This window comes from Nematolebias whitei, chromosome 12 (assembly GCF_014905685.2).
Source record: "Nematolebias whitei isolate Nwh7 chromosome 12, NemWhi1, whole genome shotgun sequence".
NCBI classification, from domain to species: Eukaryota; Metazoa; Chordata; class Actinopteri; order Cyprinodontiformes; family Rivulidae; genus Nematolebias; species Nematolebias whitei.
This window is the reverse complement of record NC_056509.1, coordinates 45,395,296-45,414,024: the sequence shown is the minus strand read 5'-3', so window position 1 is coordinate 45,414,024 and position 18,729 is coordinate 45,395,296. Positions and strand designations below refer to the sequence as shown.

At 41.5% G+C, this 18,729-nt stretch overlaps 1 protein-coding gene across 1 annotated transcript in view; it reads left to right on the top strand.

Moving 5' to 3' along the window:
• The window catches only part of msra (methionine sulfoxide reductase A), a 52,457-nt gene that overhangs the window by 29,759 nt on the left and 3,969 nt on the right, over positions 1 to 18,729 (top strand). Inside the window, exons 3-5 of the mRNA XM_037685658.1 lie at positions 186 to 305; positions 6,989 to 7,093; positions 11,059 to 11,165. Of these exons, the coding sequence (XP_037541586.1) occupies positions 186 to 305; positions 6,989 to 7,093; positions 11,059 to 11,165 (332 nt within the window). The remainder of the gene's footprint in view (positions 1 to 185; positions 306 to 6,988; positions 7,094 to 11,058; positions 11,166 to 18,729) is intronic.

Genomic DNA, 18,729 nt, shown 5'->3' with positions numbered 1-18,729 from the left:
ATGGATGAATGGATGGATGGATATGGATGGATGATGGATGATGGATGGATGAATGGATGGATGGATGATGGATGGATGATGGATGGATGATGGATGGATGAATGGATGGATGGATATGGATGGATGATGGATGGATGATGGATGGATACACGATGTGACCAGGCACTTTGTTTTTCTTTTTACAGGCATGGGTTGTTTCTGGGGAGCAGAGAGGAAGTTCTGGAGACAGAAAGGAGTTTATTCCACCCAAGTGGGCTACTCCGGAGGCTACACACCTAACCCCACCTACAAGGAAGTGTGCACAGGTATCCCCTGCACACACACACGTGCACGCACACACACACACACACACACATATAGTGAACCAGGCGTGTGTTTTCTACTGAGAGTTAATAAAATTTAAAAACCAGGACAACAAAAACAGAGGAGTCAGTCATTTCCCACAGGCCCCATTAAACCGGGGCATGGATAAAGCTGCTATTGATGCCTGACCACTGTGTGTGTGTGTGTGTGTGTGCGTGTGTGTGTGCGTGTGTGTGTTTTCTCCATCAGACACTGAATCCATCATTTGACCTGCATCACCACTTGCCTCTTTACTTTTTTCCTGTAAATCATTTTATTGATTTGCTACAGAAAAGTTTAGAGGGTTAATAAGTTAACTGGATCAAAACAACAAACACATTTTTATTGATTATGGTTTTAAATGGTGCAGAAAGCTTAAATAAGAGGTGATTAATTGTAGAAAATGTGATAAAACAGTAAAAAGGAAACTGAAAAGTACAAATTGTTTTTTAATTGTCAGTGTTTTCTTTTAATGCTTGAAGCCTTGAACTCAACTCGTGTCCTCATGATCACCAGCTTATTTTTTGTTTGTTTGTTTGTTTGTTTGTTTTGTGTGTGTGAATTCATTTGTTCATCACTGAAACCAGATGTCTGCGACTGTTTTTACAGATTTGTGATGTTTGCACGTTTTTGGTCTCGACCTCCGCTGTGTTTCCAAACCACCGCGCCACATTGTTTAACCTGACTTTTTTTTTTTTTTTTTTGGCCCCCACACCTTTGATTACTGGCTACCACCAAAGGTGAAAGGGCAATAATGTTTTTGCTTGTGTTCATGTGAGCGGCTGTGTGTTCATTTGTCAAGTTCATGTGTCGTGAACCACTGGTTGAACTTTAATGGAACCTTCAGAAAGGAATGATTAACTTTTGGATTCAGTCCATTTCAAGATGGCCGCCTCAGCTGATCAACATTAGTTTATAACGTGGGTCATAAGGTTTTTCCAGTTTGGATTGAACTCTGCCGTTTCTCGTCATAAATCGATCCAAATCTCTGAAACGAAAGATGGCTGGTGCATGATGTCCTTTATTGTCTCCATCACGGAGCGAAGACCAGGAACTGGAAATAGCCTCCGTGCGTCCATCTTGTGAGCTGGAGAACTTGACAAATCAGCGAGGTACCGACTTCCATGTTGGCGTGCGGCTGCATCTAGGCATGAGAAAGGTCTCCATGGAAAATTGGGTTGCCACGTCAAAATCCAAGATGGCCACCATCGTGCAAATAGGTGAACTGGCCACTAGTGTTGTGTTCAAGACCACCTAACCCGAAACCAAGACCTCAAATAAAATAAATACATTTTTTATTATAAAATATATTTTTATAGAAGTTACATACTGCAACTTTAAGTTTGTTTTTGAATAAATATATCAGCTTTTATGAATTTTCAAAGCTACATAACAAATAAATCAGACATTCAGTGGCCTAACGTCGTGTGATTCAACAATAAAATGACACAACTGTTAATCTGGAAGCAGTTTCATCACATGCCGAGTCTTAAAATACTGCAGTGGTAAAACACTCTTCATAAGTCTGAACTCAAGACCAAGGATACCCATACAGCTGCACAGTGGTTTCTATAAAGTAGTAGATATACACCTAAAAAACAGTTACATAACTGGATATTAGTTACAAGTGTATTATTTGTGATTTAAATAGACGGATTTTATAACTGATGGTATGGCAGACATCTTCTCCTGCGCCCAGACAATCACTTCTCACTTTCTTGGGCGTGACCATTGTTGCCAGATAGAGTCAAGGTTTTCCAGCCCAACAATCTGTTAAAAACAGCCACATCACACAAAACTCCACCCAGTCAATATTTCGTTACAGTATATTTACAGTTTGAACATGAACGCACATCAGTACAAGCCAAGGTAATTTAACAATATGTGGCAAAACGCAACAGTCCAACAAAAATCTTTCCAGAGTTCCCAGCAAGATCAGAATGAAAACCGCCCAATCTGGCAACATTGGGAGTTTCGCGTGCGAATGAAAGGGGGTGGGCGTGACAGCGGTAACAAAAAATGTATTTAGTAATGAGTCACATTATCGCAAGACCGAGACCAAATGCGGTCGAGTCCGAGACAAGACCGAGACCATCAAAAAAAGGTCTTGAGACCAAGACCGGTCTCAAGAGCTTTTTTTTCATTTACCCTGTATTTATCCAGGTAGTCTCATTGAGCCACGAGAACTCATTTTCTAGAGAGACCTGTTTATGGAGCAGATGGTGGGGGTTAAGGGCCTTGCTCAGGGGCCCAGATTGGGGCGAATGAGGGAGGCGTGGGTGTTCCACCTTTTCCACCCACATTTTGATGTTGACGGTACCGGGAGTTGAACCTGCGACTTTCCGATCACAGGCCCAAGACCGGTGTCGAGTACTGCAACACCACCGGCCACCCAGATCATTTGGGGAAACACTCTTCTCGAACGCTGCAAACGTTCACTAGTGAAATGTGTCATGGATGGGGGGGTCAGCGCGCCGCTCGTTGTTTCTGCTGAGCGCCGGTGTTTTGTGTTGAGGCCGTGTCGGGGAACACAAACAGCTTTTCTTGTTGCTCAGACTAACAGCGGTTCTCGTGAGCACAGTCTGAACTCCTGGATGTTGGTTTTTAATTACTACGGTAACGTGGCTGATTATTAAAATGAAGTGCTCCTCACACTTTCACATCTTCAGGAGAAACCATGACTGAATATTCGTCGTTGGCTAAATATTTACCTTCAGATCAGCAAAGGTTCTAATTATTGGGAATAAATTTGCATATTTTTTCCTCTAGAGCACCTTTGTTAGTAGATTTAAAAAGACTCCCACACAGTTCTTTATTTCTCTCAGGTGCAGTCCTGGTTTTTGTTATTTATCTTCATTTTTCTTCCCCAACAATTGAATCATTGTTATTTTTTTAATTATTATTATTTCTGTTTGCTCAGTGGTGACACAACATCTGAACAATGAAAGGAAAAGTCCAACAAAGCTCCACAGAGAAAACATAAGCCAGTCAGAAAAGGATGATTAAATATCACCCGCTGCAAGGTTTGTGTTAGTATATGTCTGTTAGCAAAATATCTTATCACCTAGAAGATATATTTTATTAAACAGTCAGGATCAAAGTACTGGTTGAACATCTAAAACTAACTAATTCAAGATGGTTGATCTTTGGAAACACAAATATGGCTATAATTCCAAAGATTTTAGATATTCAGCTAAAACCCGGTGTGGTAGTAGCTGAGAGTGATCCGCAACACATACTCCCAAGTGCTACACATTTTATGACACTGTGGATAAAAAAAATAGCATTTAACTTTTCAAACATGACTATAAAACATTTATATTTTCTCCAGTGACAAACTGTATAATTTTTTCAGTTACTTCTTTGACTGTTTTGCTCTCGTGTTAAGAAATTCACATTCCTGCTGCAAAAAGCTAAAAGTTGGCCATAGTGTTTTATCCTGTGTTTGTGTGTATCTGTCAACAAAATATTGCATGAATCACTGAACAAATGTTAATAAATTTATCTTAATGACTGTACCGCTGCAAGGGATTATAGCTTGTTGCTACATCCAGTTTATTCATAATCTGGCTTTAAGTAAAACAAACAAAAAAGATTACAAGTCATTCACTTTGATTGATATTGTGCTAAAATTCTGAGCTCAGACAAATCGCTGAAAAAATTAAGCATTTTGCCAGTAATGGTTTGAAGTCAACTCTGTCCTGTTTCCACCATCCCTCCTCTGATCCAATTCAGTTCAATTCAGTTTATTTATAGAGCACCAAGTCACAACAGAAGTTATCTCAAAGCACAAAAACAGTCACATACATTAAAAAAGCTAATTAGTAAAGGAAGCAGCAGATTGTGTTGAATCTTCACTTCATCACAGTCTCCCATCCTGAGCAAACACAAAGGTGACAGTGGAAAGAAAAGCTCCCTTTTAACAGGAAGAAACCTTCAGCAGAACCAGACTCAGGACGAGCGACCATCAGCTTCCACCGGCTGGGTTTGAGAGGACAGGAAGGAGAAACAAACGAACACAGAATGACCGGTCCAGGCGAACTTTCTATAGGAGGAAAGACAAAAAACATGTTAAGATAGAAATAATTACAAATACAGACAGAGTAGAGCAAGTAAAGAGCAGCAGAGAGAGGACATGTGACCTCCAGCGGTCTAAGCCTAACTGTATAACTAAGGGGTAGCTCAGGAAACCTTCACCGCTTGCTCCTGTCAAGGGCGGACGCTTTCCCGTCCTCTCCCTCCTCCACTTTGCTTTGCTCCGTCCTGTCTGTGAAGCTGCTTCAGAGCTTCTCTCTAAATATATTCTGAACTGTAAACTTTTGCTATGGATCTGGTCAATTGGTCTCTCAACGCAATTGATAAAAAAATTTTGACGAGAAGACAAGCTTCAGGCGAGCCAAATTTTCTTAACGAGAAGACAAGCGCCAAGAATGCATATACAACAGGATTTATGATAACTGGTTTCCTGCTTTTTGGATTCGGCTGGTTCCTGGTCTATCAACAAACAAGGAAGTCGTCAGCATTAAATTTGGCCCTGGTCAGACTGCGTCTGTCCACTTCATTTGGATGGTCGGGATTCAAGAGGAACAGCAAAGACTGAAGGCAGACATTGTTCGACTTGGAACAGCGCCAGAGAGAAGCTGAGAGTCTTGAAATTATGAAGCAATATTTATTCAGCCGGGTCCCTATGATAGGTCCACAGACTTCCTGGGTGGGAGGGGACGGGAGGAGGGAGAGCGTCGATTTACTGGACCTCCAGGCGAACTGAGATTCGCCTAGTGATCTGTAAACACTCTCGTAAACACGAGAGTGTTTACAGATCTCTCCAGAGGGAACTGGCTGATTGTACTGTTCTTATCTCTTGTGCCTCTGGAGTGTCCTTGACATGATCACCGCTCTTGTCGTCCCTGCAGGACGTCTCTGCCACAATGTGCCTATGTGCGCGGTGTTTTTTTCAATATCAGGGTCTTTCTCCTCAGCCAAGAAGAAAGAGTTTGATAGGAATTGTTTTTGCCTCCAAATCCTGTACGTGTCATTTTCATTACTTGTTGTCTGTCTGAACAGGTCTCACTTGTAAATGAGTCTTCGAGGCTCAATGTGATTTGTCTGTCTAAGTAAAGGTTGAAAAAAAAAAGCTGACCCTAACTATAGGATTTATCAAAAAGGAAAGACTTGAGCCTAATCTTAAAAGTAGACAATGTGTCAGCCGTCCATGACTCAATATTTTCTGATAAGTTCTCATTTAGTCCGTTTCTGCAACTTCCTGATTTCAGCACATGTCAATCACGTAACTGTAGCTGCTGCAGATCAGAAGTTTGTCAACTGTGTGTGAAACGCCGACAGTGAGATGTTTATTTCAGGTGGATGATGGTGAAAATGTGGCGATCAGCAGTTTTTTCTTTTAAAATCCTGCTGGTGTTTCGGTGCTGAAGAGGTCTGATGCCAGCGTCGTAATACCTTCATACAATTTACTTTCTGAAAAGAACGGTTCCAAAATTAACCTGCCAATTAAATACTTTTTTTAAATTTAATTTAATTTTTTTGTTTCGTTTGACTTCACATATCCGTCCAGACATCCAGGATGTTTGTTGTAAAGTTGCCCGAAGTTTAATTTTAAATCACCAACACACCAAGTAACTTCATCAAAATGTCTTGGCCTTGTGTGTGGGATGGTTTCCAAAGACCGCTTCCATTATCGATCCGGCTCCACGGTGGTAAAATACCTGGATTTGTTTCGCTCTTCTGCCAACAAAATTGGGGTTTTGGGAGGGATGAGCGTTAAGTCGCAGCCTGCCACCTGTGTTACCCCGTCTTCTGGGACTCATTTATTTTGTTCCTTTGGCTGAATGAAATAAAAACGGTTTCTCTGTAAAAGTAAGAACCAACCAGCCAACAACAGTCCGTTCTACAGACGCAGACAAGTGTAAAACTTTAGAAAGGCCGTGGCTGAAAGTTCTGTGAAACTTTAGCAGAATGTGTGAATTTGTTGAATAACCAAACGTGCACCTGATTGTTCATACTGAATTAATGTCAGATTACGAGATCATTTCGGCGGCTAAACGTACGTTTCAGCTGCAGCTTTATTTTCTGCCCCGATTCCAATCTTTTACTGTATTTCACATCCAGTCCAAGATAAATTTATTCCTGCGAGATTGGCCTGGTGAGACATTAATTTAATGCCGACCGCTGCTTTGTCTCTGTTCGCCAATATCTGCCATAAGAATCCATAACTGCTGATATTAAAAAAGTAATAAGGCAGAGAGAAACATCGGAGTGGAGGTGGAATGAGAGACGAGAAGAAGATGAGGTGTCACGTAATGGGTCACACTCATTACCAGCACCAGCTGCTGTTTGACTCTGCAGAGAAAATCAGTTTGGTCCTTTCAAGGACGGCGGCTGTACGTTGTGCTTTTCTTCTGTAAATGTGGTCGTTTTAAAGCTGTAAATCTCCAAATGTCTTTAACAAGATTTTATAGATTTTCATAACGAATTTAATATTACTTGAAAGAACGCGTTTGTACGCAGACGTTTTGAACAAACGTGTCAGCACCACAACGTATTTTTAAAGGTGTGATCAGAAAGTCCATTTATAAAAACAGAATTAGTAACTCTCTGTGGTTTGTTTTGTGATAAATGTGTTTTACAGGCAGGACGGGACACGCTGAGGTGGTGCGAGTCGTTTTCTCTCCAGAACAGATCGGCTTCGCCCAGCTCCTCGAAATCTTCTGGGAGAGCCACAACCCGACTCAAGGTAGAAATCACACTCGAACCTCCACAGGACAACTGCAAGTCTTAACCTTTATTAAAAAAAAAATGTTTTGTACTCTGTTGTAATGAAAGAAAAGTGGTTTCTTTCTAGTTAATAACAAGGAAAAATGCATCAGCAGCTGGTTACAACTGAGTACTTAGGATTATTATTTTCACATCCAGGTGTTTCTGAAATGGCAGCTTTAGAAAACATTATGAATATCAAACTAGATAAATCATTTTAATATGTTTCATACAGTATGTTAACCTCATTTAGTTAGCAACATTTAACATCCTACATAAAACACTTTAGCCAAACAAATATGTGAGTTCATCTTAGCGACATCATACCAGATCGAGGCCCGGGTTAACAACGACCGGCTCCGGTGCTGTTGACAAACCGGGTGCTGGCTGAAAATGTGCTACTGTTAGTCGAAGACCACGAGGAGGGAAACGTGTCAGGAGACAGAGGGAGAAGAGTCAAGAATGTAGGACTCAGGGTTGCAATGTGAGGACATTGACAGTCAAAGGTAGAGAGCTGGCTGGCATGATGCAGAGAAGGAAGGTAGATGTTTTATGTGTCCAAGAGACCAAGTGGAAGGGCAGCAAGGCTCGTCGCATTGGAACAGGGTTCAAACTGTTTCACCATGGTGTGGATAGAAAGAGAAATAGAGTAGGGGTGGTCCTGAAGGAGGAGTTGGCAAAGAAAGTAGAGGTGAAAAGCGTGTCAGGTAGGGTGATGTGTCTGAAGGTAGAAGTAGAAGGTTTGATTCTAAATGTTGACAGTGGTTATGCTCCACAGGTTGGATGCGACATAGAGGAGAAAGACAAATTTTGGAAGGATCTGGATGAAGTGATAGAGAGTATTCCCAGAGAGGAGAGAGTAGTGATCGGAGCAGACCTGAATGGACATGTTGGTGAAGGAAACAGGGGATGAGGGAGTGATGGGTAGGTTTGGTGTCAAGGAAAGAAACCAGGAAGGTGGTGGATTTTGCCAAGAGAATGGAAATGGCTGTAGTCAACATCTATTTCCAAAAGAAGGAGGAACATAGAGTGACCTGTAAGAGTGGAGGAAGGAGTACGCAGGTCGACTACATTCTGTGTAGAAGAGGAAACCTGAGGGAGATTGGAGACTGTAAGGTTGTGGCAGGGGAGAGCGTGGCCAGACAGCATCGGAGGGTTGTGTGTAGAATGACTGTTGTTGTGAAGAAGATAAAAAGAGTAAAACCAGAGAAGAAGACCAAATGGTGGAGGATGGAAGAACATTGTGATGAGTGGAGCTGTTAAAGGCTCTGGGTGGTAAGAAAGTGCTTCCAAATGACTGGGCTACTACAGCAACAGTAATTAAAGAGACAGGTAGGAAGTGTTGGATAATTTAATTATCCTATCATCAACGCATTAATCAAATAAGCCACACAAGGAAATACGAGAAGATCTTTTCAACCCAGGTTTAATCCTTGCAAGGTTGTGCAGCAATTGAAAACAGACATACAAGATGGTACATGTCGCTCCGTCTCCAAGGTCTGCCCTCGAAGAAATAGTTTAGGAAAGCGTAAATACCTGTTATCAGACAGAGACTAGGTCAAAACATGACCTCTGCTTTACAGCTCACAGTTGTTGAAGGGGTCAGAGTTTATCAGTTATCAGACTCTTCTCTGAGTAAACAGAAAGACTCTCTTGACTTCACATACATGGTTCTATATTAATTTAACATCAGTAAGTGAAAACATCCATGACCTTTACATAACTTCTCCCATCAGGAAGGTGCTTGGCGTGTCATCTGGACTGAGATTACATAAGAACACCTGCTGATGGAATAAAGAGGAAGAGGATGTTATCTAGAGGAAGAGGTTAGCTAGGAAAAAAGGTAAGAGGACTAAACAGTGTAGCAAGAATATAAGATGCAGCATAAAGTAGGGCAAAGAGGGAACTGGCAAAGTCAAAATGGAACATCTATGATGAGTTGTACAAGAGGCAGGACACTAAGGAGGTAGAGAAGAACTTGTATTGATTGGTGACACAGAGGGATCAGGCTGGAAAGGATGTGCAGCAGGTTAGGCTTGTTAAAGATAGGTATGGTAATGTTCTAACAAGTGAAGAGTGTGATGGGAAAATGGAAGGAATACTTTGTGGAGCTAATGAATGAAGAGAATGAAAGAGAAAAAAGAGGTCTTAGCAACTGTGGGCCAGAAAGTGGGACAGATTAGTGGGGGTGAAATCTGCAAAGCTCTGAAAAGAATGAAAAAGTGGAAGGCAGTAGGACCTGATGACATACCATGAAGGTTTGAAAATGTCTTGGAGAGATGGCAGTGAGTTTTTTTTACTCAAATATTCAGTGGCATATTTGCAGGAGAGAAAATGCCTGAGGAATGGAGAAGAAGTGTGCTGGTGCCCATTTTTAAGAACAAGGGTGATGTACAGAGTTGTGGCAACTACAGGGAAATTAAGTTGATGAGCCACACGATGAAGATCTGGGAGAGCGTTGTGGAAGCAAGACTTAGACGAGAGGTGACTATCTGTGAGCAGCAGTATGGTTTCATCTTTGATTTGAGAATGCTGATGGAGAAGTACAGAGATGGTCAGAAAGAACTCCATTGTGTCTTTGTGGATTTAGAAAAAGCATCTGACAGAGTGCCAAGAGAGGAGGTGTGGTGTTGCATGAGGAAATCTGGAGTGGCAGATAAGTATGTTAGACTGGTACAGGACATGTATGAGGACAGCAGGACAGTGGTGAGATGTGCTGTAGGAGTGACAGATAGCTTCAAAGTAGAAGTGGGAGTGCATCAAGGATTGGCTCTGAGCCCCTTCTTGTTTGCTCTGGTGATGGACCGACTAACAGATGATGTGTGGTAGGAATCCCTGTAGACTATGTTTGCAGATGACATTGTGATCTGTGGTGAGAACAGGGAACAGGTGGAAGAGAACTTGGAGACGTGGAGGTATGCACTTGAAAGAAGAGGAATGAAAGTCAGCCATAGTAAAACAGACTACATGTGTGTGAATGAGAGGGAGGAGGTGGAACTATGAGGCTACAAGGAGCAGAGGTCACAAAGGTGCAGGACTTCAAGTACTTGGGGTCCATTGCCCAGGAAAATGGGGAGTGTGGTAAAGAGGTGAAGAAGAGAGTCCAGGCAGGATGGAGTGGACGGAGAAAAGTTTTAGGAGCTATTTGCGACAAAAGAGTGGTAGCTAAGGTAAAAAAAATAAAGTTTACAGGACAGTGGTGAGACCAACAATGTTGTATGGTCTGGAGACAGAGACATGGACAAAAAGACAGAACTAGAAATGGCAGAAATTCATTCATTCAACCTTTATTTATACAGGTTAGTCTCACTGAGTCACGAGGACTCATTTTCAAGAGATCTGTTTTAAACAAAAACCACAGATGAGGTGCACACAACATTAATAAATGAAGAAATGAAGATGTTGAAGTTCTCCTTAGGAGTGACAAGGATGGAGAAGATTAGGATTGAGATCATCAGAGGTACAGCAGCACAGGTTGAACAACTGGGAGATAAAGTTAGCAACCTATAGCAACATCCTATAGAAACAGTTAGCAACCTATAGCAACATTCAGGACCTGCAGCAAGATTTAGTGTTGTATGGTATAAAAACTAGTCCTTCAAATAAAGAGGGAGAACACTATAAAGGTGGGTCACATGAGACTTTTTCTCATTACAGCTTTAAGTGTGTGTTAAAGTCTGTAACTTTGTGTAGCTGATGAATAGAACAACTAACGTACACATCGTCCTTAGAAAGCTTGAAGCAGCGCAGTTGAGAAGCTGACAGTGATGAAATAGTAAAAAAACACACAAAAAACTTTCAGTTCTGCCAAGACAGACGGATCATATTTTTGGAAAAGCTGTCAGCTGTTGTTTGTTGATGTTCTGTTTGCCAAGAAGATAGGATAACGCCTCATGTCAGCTGAAACCCTTTAGGTTTTGATATTTTGAATGTGTGTACTTTCAGGCATGCGTCAGGGGAACGACATCGGGACAACGTACCGCTCTGCCATCTACACCTTCACCCAGCAGCAGCTGCAGGAAGCACTGGCCTCCAAAGATCAGTATCAGAAGGTAGACAGATATATCAGTCATCGTTAAGGTGCTTCTGCATCCTGATTTCAGCGACCTGGAAAAACCTTTATCCAGAAATGAGCAAAAATCCATTCCAACTTCTGCAGTTTTTATTTATTTATTTCAAAACGTTTTATATTGGTGAAAAAATGAACTTTAATGGACAGATGCATAAAAAGTACAATTTCCTAAAGTATCATTTGCCACTTTGCACTTCCAAGTTTTAAACAAATAAGTTGTGTAATCTGTCAACACTCAGAGTAGGTGTTAAGAATGACTCTCAGCTACTACTACACCAGATTTCTGCTCCATATCTGTAAAACTGATTGAGTTATAGACATTTTTGTGCCCACTCCAAACGATTAGCTGTGGAGGCCATCTTGGTTTGGGTTGATTTAAATGGTTAATCACTTGTGGATCCAGTAATTACGTTCTGAGAGTTTCACTCTGTCCTCCAGTTCATGAGATATTTTACTAACAGACAGATAAACAAACAAACACACAGAAACAGGCCCTTACATGATCATCCATACCAAGAATAACAAGAAAATCAGAAGATTAAAAAATATAATAATTTAGAAAATGCTAATTAAACATCAAGATTTATGCAATGAGACCATAACGATAATTTCAAAATGGCTGTTTTGTGTTAATAAACTTCTATAATCATCATATGATTGATTAATTATATCCTGGTAATAAAATAATGCAATTATTGGTATAATGTCCTTGTTAGCGGGGAGTGGTGACGCAGAGGTTAGAGAAGGTGGGCCTGTGAATGGAAGGTTGCCGGTTCAACTCCCCATACGACAACATCAAAATGTGTGTAGGAAAGGGGAAACACTCTCCACCCTCATTTGCCCCACTCTGGACCCTTGAGCAAGACCCTTAACCCCCACCATCTGCTCCCTCGGGCGCCCTAGATGCTGCTCTCTGCTCCACACAGAGGGCTGTGGTAGCTCGGTGGTCTGTGGGTGTGTCAGGAAGAACATCTGGCGTTAAAACAAGCGCCAAGTCTTCGTGCGACTCAGTTCACTGTGGCGAGCCCTGAAGAAGGGAGCAGCCGAAAGAAGAAGAAGCATGTCCACGTTGTTCACTTCGTTTTTCTTGTTAGTCCTTTTCATTTGTCTCAGACTCCATTTCCCATCATGCCTCTCTGCTCTCCAGCCCGTCTCCCTGCTGTCTGCATCTGAAACCGTTTGTAGATGCGCGGCACGTCGGCGCTGCACACGCACCGCATATGTCCGTACGCTTTTAAAGTCGGCGCGCACAAAAGATGCTCGCACGCCGCCGCCGCTCTCCAATCCTCTCCTGCTGAGGCTTTTCCGCCGCCATCCCGCCAAAGGGCTTGTTGCCATGGCAACTGCCGGCGGAGCAGTTCCCCTATTCTACTCTCATTCTTTTCTAGTGCGGTCTGGTCTTCATTAGAGTCATTTTTCCTTTTTGCTTCTCACCCTGTTTGCCCTTACTTTTCTTCCTTTTTATTTCTTTTCTCACAAAATGAAGCTCCTGAAAGGATTTTTCTGTAAAAACAGAATTATTGCAGTTTCCCATTGACGAGTGAAGGCTCTCGCTTTGCTTTTCGACTGCGCTCTGACATTTTTTTATTTACACGAACTGAAAACAAAACAGGAAGGAGGAGTGAAAACAGAAAAGAGATTGATGGGGAAAAAGACGTGTGGTGAGCACGCTGAGAGGTGAAGAGTGAAAAGAGGAGAAACCCAAAAGGTTAATTAACAGAAATGTCAGGATTGTTGCAGCTCTCATACCAAATTGCACTGAAGTGAAATTCTTAAAGCCTAAATCTCAAAGAAGGTCAGCGTCTTGTCAGAGATGTGCTATCATCGATTTCTTTCAAAATAAGATTTTAACGTTTGTCATAAAAACAGCTTGTTGCGTTGAAGGAAGTGTCAGGGACATGCGATGCTGTTTTGTATTCATGCACAGAAAAAAAAAAAAAGCTGGATAAGGCAAGCTTATTGAGCTGAAAACCAAATTTAGAAGGCTCCGAGTGTTTTATTTTTAAATCAATTTGGAGATATTTGTGTCAATCCTTTTGGTTTTCCTTCCGTTGACGCCATGTTTTCACCTGAAACAAACAAAACTAGCAGATCTCTGTTGGATTTACTCTGGATCCTGATCTTTCTGCTTGTTTACTGTCAAAGTGAGCGTCAATTAGTTTATAAATCACCTTGTGAACATCATTTAGAGCACACCTTGGGTTACAATGAAAGGAAAGGTCTTTAGAATCCATTCCTGCGCACACCACTTTGTATAATTCATTTATTTTTATTGACAGAATCTGTTCAGCTTTTCTTCATTACTGAAGTTTTAAAGTTGGGAAAGTTTGTTCTCAACCAGAATGGTGTCCATTTTTAAATTCATGGTTTCCTAAACTGAGTAAACTGATAGTAATGAGCTCTGGTTTTATTGAGACTGGTGGGCACTTGGTGGACTTCTACAACCTAAAGTTATGTATCACAAAAAATCAACAAAAACAAACAAAATATTATTGAAAGAGTCAAATGGAGCGAGATGAATAAGGTGGTAGAGCCTACAATAAAATAAAATCAGTTTAATAAGCTCTATTAGAGGTCAATCCTAACAAACGGGTGTGTTTTATATGGATAAGTAAAGAAACGAGGCTCCTTCTTCTCTACGTTTCTATAAGGAACATGAAGTTTGTTGTCCTTCCTGCTGTAGATGAACTATGATAATGTAAAAGTTCCTGCAGACACGACGGGGCCAGGCCATTAGCAGCCTTCAAAAACAGCTATGGAATCTTCAAATCAATCCCATAATGAACAGGAAGTCAATGGAGCGAGGCCAACGCTGCTAGTGGATGGACATGTTCTCCTCTTCCCGCTGCGGATACACAAAGACAAGAGTTACCTTAAGTCTATCAGAAATAAAATAAAAGCATCACTATAAAAAAAAAAATAATAAAGGCCTCACTTTCTTTGAAGAAATGCATATCACCCGCCGCCTTTCATGCCAGAGTTTCAGAGGAAGATCTTGTTACGTTGACAAAGTTGTAGCAGTTTTGGTCAAACCTTGATATGTTCTGCTTGTGCTAAGAAACGTCACCATCAGAAAGTGGGTTGCCACGTCAAAATCCAAGATGGCTGCCGTTATATATTTATGTAACCGCCCACCCCAATCTTTTGAGGAAATTATGCTTTCTAGTTTTTATATTGCTTAAAAGTATACTATACTATACTATACTGTATAGTATAGTATAGTATAGTATAGTATAGTATAGTATAGTATAGTATAGTATAGTATAGTATAGTATAGAGCATGCATCAGGATACTTAAAAGTATAGATTTTGCACATTATTGGGGTGGCTGGTGGGGTGGCTGAAGATTAATCTATGGTGATCAAGGCCACCATTGGCCACCCCCTGGCTCCACCATTGCACCTGGCCATGGATGAAACTGCTCTCTCTCCACCTCCCAGGATTTGTCAATCTCATACAAAAAAAAAAAAAATCTGTTCTTCTCCACAGTTTAACTCTTACCCACGTAATATATTGCATCAAAAACATTAAGGTTTACTTCATTCTCTGTTCAATTCCTGTCCAGAAAAACACTCATCTCCAAAACCACAAACATTCGCTATTCAATCACTGCCAGATCAATCTGATCCTTCTTATCTGCAGACGTTTGGTAGTCTGAGCCCGTCCTGATCCAGGGCCTGCACTGAAGTGAACTGACATGACAGTGGTTCATGAGATATTTTGCTAACAGAGGGTTGACTCCAACATTTAATGTCAAAGTTTAGGCAATAATATTTTGCAACATCACTTGGAGTTTGAGTTGTGAATGACTCTCATATCAACTGAATTATAGCCACTATTGCATTTTCAAAAGCCAGTTAGCTGTGGAGGCCATCTTGAATGGGGTTAGCTCCAAACCTTATACGGTGAAATTCGTCCAGTGTCTTGTAAGATGTTTTGCTAACAGAGACATTGTAAACTTTGTGAGATCAGAGTCGTTTTAAGGCAGCAGCAGTTCCTGACCTGACTTGGATTAGCCGTTAGCTTGTTAATCCAGTCAGAATTAGACTCTTTGTCTCCATAGGTTACTTAAGGGGCTATCTACAACAGGTAAGATATTATTTGTTTGGTGAAGCTCACTTCACGGAAATTAAACTTTTCCTTTAAAGCTGCCCAGATGCTCTAGTTTGGTTATTTTTTACAAATGACATGCTAACATTTCCCCAAGCAAAGAAAGATCATAACGATCCAGTGAAGCTCATTAACAAATAGATTATTTCTGTTTTTAATCGCAGATAAAAACGTTTTCTTCATGACTTCTCTTCCTGAGTGAAGAAACGTTTGATGGATGGACAGATCTCCATCTAACCACCTCGTCCTCCTGAAAATCTCTCTTAGATTTTGTTTCCGCTCGTTTTTTTCTCACCAGATTGCCTCCCCCACCCCCATCCATCTGTGTCTGCATGTGTGTGCACGTACGTGTGTGCACGTGTGTGTGTGTGTGTGTGTGTTTGTGAGCACTTGGCCTTTCGCAAACACACTCCATGCCAAACCATCTGGGTGATAAATCTGTCCTTCACAAAAATCGCTTCAGTTGCAGAAGTACTGCGTCTGACGTCGCCGTCCATCAAAGCTTTGTTCAGATTCCTCAACGTTAAGCTTCAAGACACAAAAACTCTTTAAACTTCAGTAAAAAAATGAACAGAACATGTAAATAATTCAGCGTATTTTTCTCTTCTTTTGGAGTTGCTGCATCGTTTCGCCACGCTAACCTCCACGTTTGAACTTTCCTGAAATATTGATGACGCTGCGCTCCCAAAATTCTCTTTAAAGTCTTTGTTTTTCTTTCGGCTTCAGCTGCTTTACTTCAGACCAAACGAAAACCCTGAGAGCATCAGAGGGATGTTTTTGCCTTCATCTGTGTGTTTATCTGAACCATTAGCATTGGTTTTAATGAAACTGCCACATCGTTGTTGGCTGTACGTCTGCAGCCGTTTTCTTTTTGGAGTCCAAGATGGCCACCACGGCTAAATGACTTAAACTCTCTTAAAAATTCCTCTAACTCTGGGGTGTCCAATGCTTGTCCTCAAAGGCCACTTCCCTGCGTGTTTTACCTGCTTCCCTGCTCCAACACACCTGCTTCAATTGTTAATCACCTCTTCATGTTCTGCAGGTCTATCGATCAAGTCAGGTGTGTTGGAGCAGAGAAAAGTCTAAAACACGAGGGACTGGGCCGGGTTAGACGTCACTGCTCAGATTATGAGCTAAAGTTTGGTGTGGTAGTAGCTAGGCCTGTCACAATAACAAATTTTGCTGGGCGATTAATTGTCTCAGAAATTATTGCGATAAACGATAACATTGTTTGAAATTTGACAGTAATTAGTAATTATTGTCAAATTGAAGAAATGTTGGTTAATTATGTGTGTAGTACCTTTTTTTGGCCACTGGATGGCAGTATAAGACTGTTTGAACTGAAGGATGGATAGTGAGGGAGCGGGCAGAATGTCTCTTGAAGAACAATGGGAGGGAGGCCCCTTGACGTGACATGGGCTCTCTCTCCTTCCTGTTTTTCAGTTTTCAAAATGGCGGATGCTCGGTGTGGTTTGAGCTCTTTAGCATTTTTCACACAAAGCTTTTAATAAAAAATCAGTAAACAAGTTCTCAGCTTCTTTTTGTTTAGAAAAACAACTTTTTACACAAAGGCACGGGTTTCAACCGTGAATTTTGGAGCTTCGACAAGACGGAGGTTTTTTCCCGAGGTCGGCCTGTTAGCTTAGCTCGTAGCTTAGCTTCTCAGCTTAGCTGCTTTTAACGATCCAAAAACACGATTTTGGACGATTAAAACTGATTTTAAAGAGAAAGGGAGGGGTCAGTGAAGAGTGCCAGAGTTGAGCCTTTTGTCATCCAGTGTCTTCAGTAGAAAGAGAGAGACATGAAGAAACGATAAAGCCGATAAATGAAAATGAGGTTGATAATTGTCATTTATCATGCGATTCATTGATTGATTGTTTATCATGACAGGCCTAGTAGTAGCTGAGAGTCATTCACACCACGGGCGTTAGCAGATTGTGTGAAACGTTGAGACATCTCATCAGACTGGGCTCACCGTTCTGTTCAACCCTTCACCAAAAAGAATTTAAAAAAAGACGGCGAGCAATGTGCATTCCTTCAACAGCTGCTTGGTCGTTGATTCATCCCTTATTTTGAGCTGCGGTTTTAGTTTGCAGCCGTGAAAAATGGACGCAGACGAAACGAGCGGCGAAAGTGATGAAGTTTAAAACAGGCCTGTTAAAAAAGGGTCCGGTTCATTCGGTGTCATGGTATTGACCGTGTTCGCTTCACCGCCTGGCTTGATTGTATTGTTCACGCAGAGTGGGATTGGGTAATTTGGTGTGTGTGTGTGTGTGTGTGTGTGTGAGGCACAACAGCACTGCAGAAAATTACCTTGCAGGCTGGTGGTTGTGTGCAGCATGAAAGGAGCCTCCCTTTTCTTTTCTTGCCTCCTACTCATCATTAGGGTGTGCACTGCGTCTGAAATGGCAGGTAGTGTGGAAACGTGTAAATGCGTGTGCGTTGCATGCGTGCTTAATGTAATAATGTGTGCACGGCCTGTGGGTGCGAGCATGGGCGCTGAAGCAGTTTGATCTCATTGCTCTGGCTACATTTTTCCCCTGAAACGGCTCCTATAAACTCAACTCTGCTGCTTTTCCTCTTTTTTCTCATCGTTCTCTCTTTGTTTAAAAAAATCCCTCTCTCGTGCCTTTAACGTGGCAGCTTAACCTTGTTTCCTTCCATTTTTTCTCATTCTTCTCCCCGTCTCCTGGGTGCTTATCAGTGTTGTTCATGTTCTCCTGCTGCACCAGAGCAGTCGAGTTATTTGCATTTCAAATGAGCAATCTACTTCTCTGACATGCAAATTAATGGATGTAAATTATGCATTTATAGCGCGCTGCTAACACAGCATCAGGACCAGCAGAAAGCAAATGCACTGAAACACTGGGGGGGGGGGGGGGGGGGTCAAAAAGGCCCCTCCACAGTAGGGTAATGGGGGGGGGGGGGGGATCCTGCCATTTTCAGCATCTCAGGTATCAACAATTAATGCCAACAGGCCAGCTGCCATGTTTTTAGCCTGTAGCCGACAAATTTGATCTCAAATTAACACGTTTTGTAAGAAATACAACTGAATTTGAAATAATTACTTCTTAAATATTTTTGTAAAAATTGAACATCAGCGTCTTATGGCACTTCATAAAAGTGAAACCAGTCCAAATCCTAAATCCAATTCAGATCCAGATTCTAATCTAATTACAGTTAATTTGACTCACAGCACAAAACGTTCACACAGTAAATTATAAAATGATAATTTGTAAACCTCGTCTAAGGAAAGCAACAGATTCAGTCAAATCTTGACTTTGTTGCAATCCTCCATCCCGAGCAGCGCAGAGGCAACAGTGGGAAGGAATGACCCCCTTTTAGTGGTTGTTCTATGGTCCAGGTGCAGTTTATATGGCTTATGTGTAGTTTCCATAGTTCATGTGTAGTTTATGATCCAAGTGTAGTTTCTA